The sequence below is a fragment of the Phalaenopsis equestris genome, unplaced genomic scaffold (genome assembly GCF_001263595.1).
Source record: "Phalaenopsis equestris unplaced genomic scaffold, ASM126359v1 Scaffold218913, whole genome shotgun sequence".
Taxonomy (NCBI): Eukaryota; Viridiplantae; Streptophyta; class Magnoliopsida; order Asparagales; family Orchidaceae; genus Phalaenopsis; species Phalaenopsis equestris.
The window spans coordinates 601-3,031 of NW_018237324.1; the positions used below are offsets into that span (position 1 = coordinate 601).

General features: G+C 36.3%; 1 protein-coding gene across 1 annotated transcript; it reads right to left on the minus strand.

The window, feature by feature from the left end:
- Window positions 1–1,336: 1,336 nt before the first annotated feature.
- LOC110037349 (triphosphate tunel metalloenzyme 3-like) lies at window positions 1,337–1,870 on the minus strand. Its single transcript, XM_020741977.1, has 2 exons — window positions 1,542–1,870; window positions 1,337–1,478 (listed from the first exon to the last, which is right to left on the minus strand). Exons 1-2 carry the CDS (start codon window positions 1,868–1,870, stop codon window positions 1,337–1,339), a joined length of 471 nt encoding a protein of 156 aa, XP_020597636.1.
- Between the last annotated feature and the right edge of the window lie 561 nt (window positions 1,871–2,431).

A 2,431-nucleotide genomic window follows, 5' to 3' on the forward strand; every position in this document is an offset into this window, starting at 1 on the left:
ATTACATATTTATCTCAATTGCCTATTAGTGACAGATAAACAATTTGAATTATATTGTTGTGATTAGGTATTGATTTTCTAAAATCTTAGTTCGTAGCCTCTAATATTACTCCCTGTGGGATGAAAATCTAGGACTCCATTAGAGCCCTATATTACTTCAGTGATACGTATACTTGCGTTGATAAGTGTGACTTTACCATTATTGAATATTATATATATACATCTTTATCGAATCTATAACCGTTGTTAAGTTTTTGGTGTCGTTGCTGATGAGTTAAATCTTTTAGCAACAGTATTAAATACTTGTATTTTTAAGCATATATAAAGTCGTTGTCTGTTGTCAGATTATTTGGTTTGTGCATTCAAAAACAGATGATTCTGGATAAATGAATATTCAACCTCTAATCTGGATAAGCTGTTTAGCTGTTTGGTTTGTGTGTTTTGTAAATAGCTGATTTACAGATTTTTTTAGTTAAATGAACAATCTGGCACACAAAATTTGTAGTGTTCGCAACTAATAGTGAGTATCATGAAACCTAACAAAAATGAAGAAATAACAGGTTAAAATGACAAGGAAAAATGATAATATTCATCAATTCGCCACATAACAAGACAACGCTATACTATATAAAGAGCTACACACCTTGTTATATCATTATTATTATTTTGATGTATTTTTTTCTTTTTTCGTGCAGTTATGTATGTAATCACCCATAGGGTCGACCCAAACTTAAAAACAAAAAAGAGAGGCCATGTAAAGGGTTTGACACTTTGTTCTGGATGTGAAGGAATTGTACAACACATTCTCTATTTCACCTCCATATCAAAAGAAAATATTACATCAGGAATCATAACATAATTTGCGTTCAGAGTCCAATAGTGTGGCGTCATATGTCAAGTGAGCCCCACCACAATACACTGGTATTTGCTAGTGTTAAAAACGGTTGAGCCCACTTGACACGTGGCACCCCACCTTTAGATAATGAATGCATTTGGATTCCTGATGTAATATTTTTTCCCATATCAGAGAGAAAATTTTCTATCTTCAACATTTCTTGTGCCGTTTCTTTTATCCCCTTGCAAGCCCTTTCTTAGGTGGCGTGAGACCACTAGCAATTCAGAATTCAACATTAGCCATTGACGACTATTCACAACATACTAAAAGAACACTAGTAATTGGATAATACTCTATGACTTCAATAAACCAAATCAAATTTTTGTAGAACAATCTAGTTTCTAAAGCAGCACTACTCTAATTAAAAAATAACAACCAAATCAACAGAAATGAAGATTTACACTAGCAAAAAATGAAAATAAAATGAAAAATAGAACTTACTCAGTGAAGCAGTGTTCCAGCTCTGAAAACCGCAAACTTGGATTCTTTGGAGTAGTTATACTCCACCTCTTTCTCCAACAAAAATCCCTCCAGCATCTCCTTTGCCTTCTCCGGCTCTCCAGCCTTGCATTCCAACTCACACCTAGCACCAAAATCGTACCTCATCTCGTCAAGCTCCAACTTCAACCTCTTCTTTCATACATACGTGACTCTCACATTCCTAAACCCTCCCAAATAGATAAAAGAACTTCCTCTCTTCTCCTCCCCCTCCACCCCCCCAATCCCAAACTCATTCTTAACCCTCATGATGATCTTCGATGATGTCGAATGGGAATTTATATGTGAGGGCTTGGTGATGCAAGCGCTGCCAAGCGCGAGATCAATGTTCTGCTTGATCTCTTTAACGTGACTGATACTGTCAACAAGGCAGACAAGACGAGGTCGAGAGAACGAGGATCGCTCTTGGGGGACGAGGGTAGGTGGTAATAAGCAGCGGGCGAATGCGGCCCACGGGGGTCCAACCGTAGGTCGCATTATTCACAAAGCTGAAACGGTGTTTCTCACACCGTGGTAGAAACACTCCAACAAAACGGGACAGGGACATTTTGAAAACACTACCGCAGGCAATAAGTTGAACCAAATAATCCCTTATTTTCGATGAATTAATAGACCATATGCTCAATGAACCTTGATACTTTAATTATCCTTATGAGTGGGTAACTATCACTCGATGTTTTATCTATGAATTATGTGAGTGGAGGCTCTTAAGGGCAAATTGATTTTCCAAGGAATTTAGCCAATTGAAATTCAGAGTTGGGATGGTAGTATTTTCAAAATGTTTGTGAATAGTTATATTATCTTTTTTAAGCCTTACTACATAATCTCAAATTACGGTTAGTTCACTGCTAGGCCCATTAAAATTTCATGGGTAAACTTGTAATTTAAAAATGTTAAATTAAATAAAATTTAATTCTCATTGCAAGATCACACTTATCATTTCATCTCCAATTCGACGGCTTCAAATAAGTTATTATTTTCTTAGCTTAAGCCCTCTACCTTAGGCTCATTGTTGACCTCACTTTTGGTTGAGGTCTA

What these genes read in the sequence shown, in the direction of transcription:
- LOC110037349 (XM_020741977.1), bottom strand. Translation starts at nt 1,870, where the DNA reads ATGCGACCTACGGTTGGACCCCCGTGGGCCGCATTCGCCCGCTGCTTA. An exon ending in TTTAGGAATGTGAGAGTCAC is followed by an intron (nt 1,479 to 1,541) that starts GTATGTATGAAA and finishes TTTTGGTGCTAG; the next exon opens with GTGTGAGTTGGAATGCAAGG.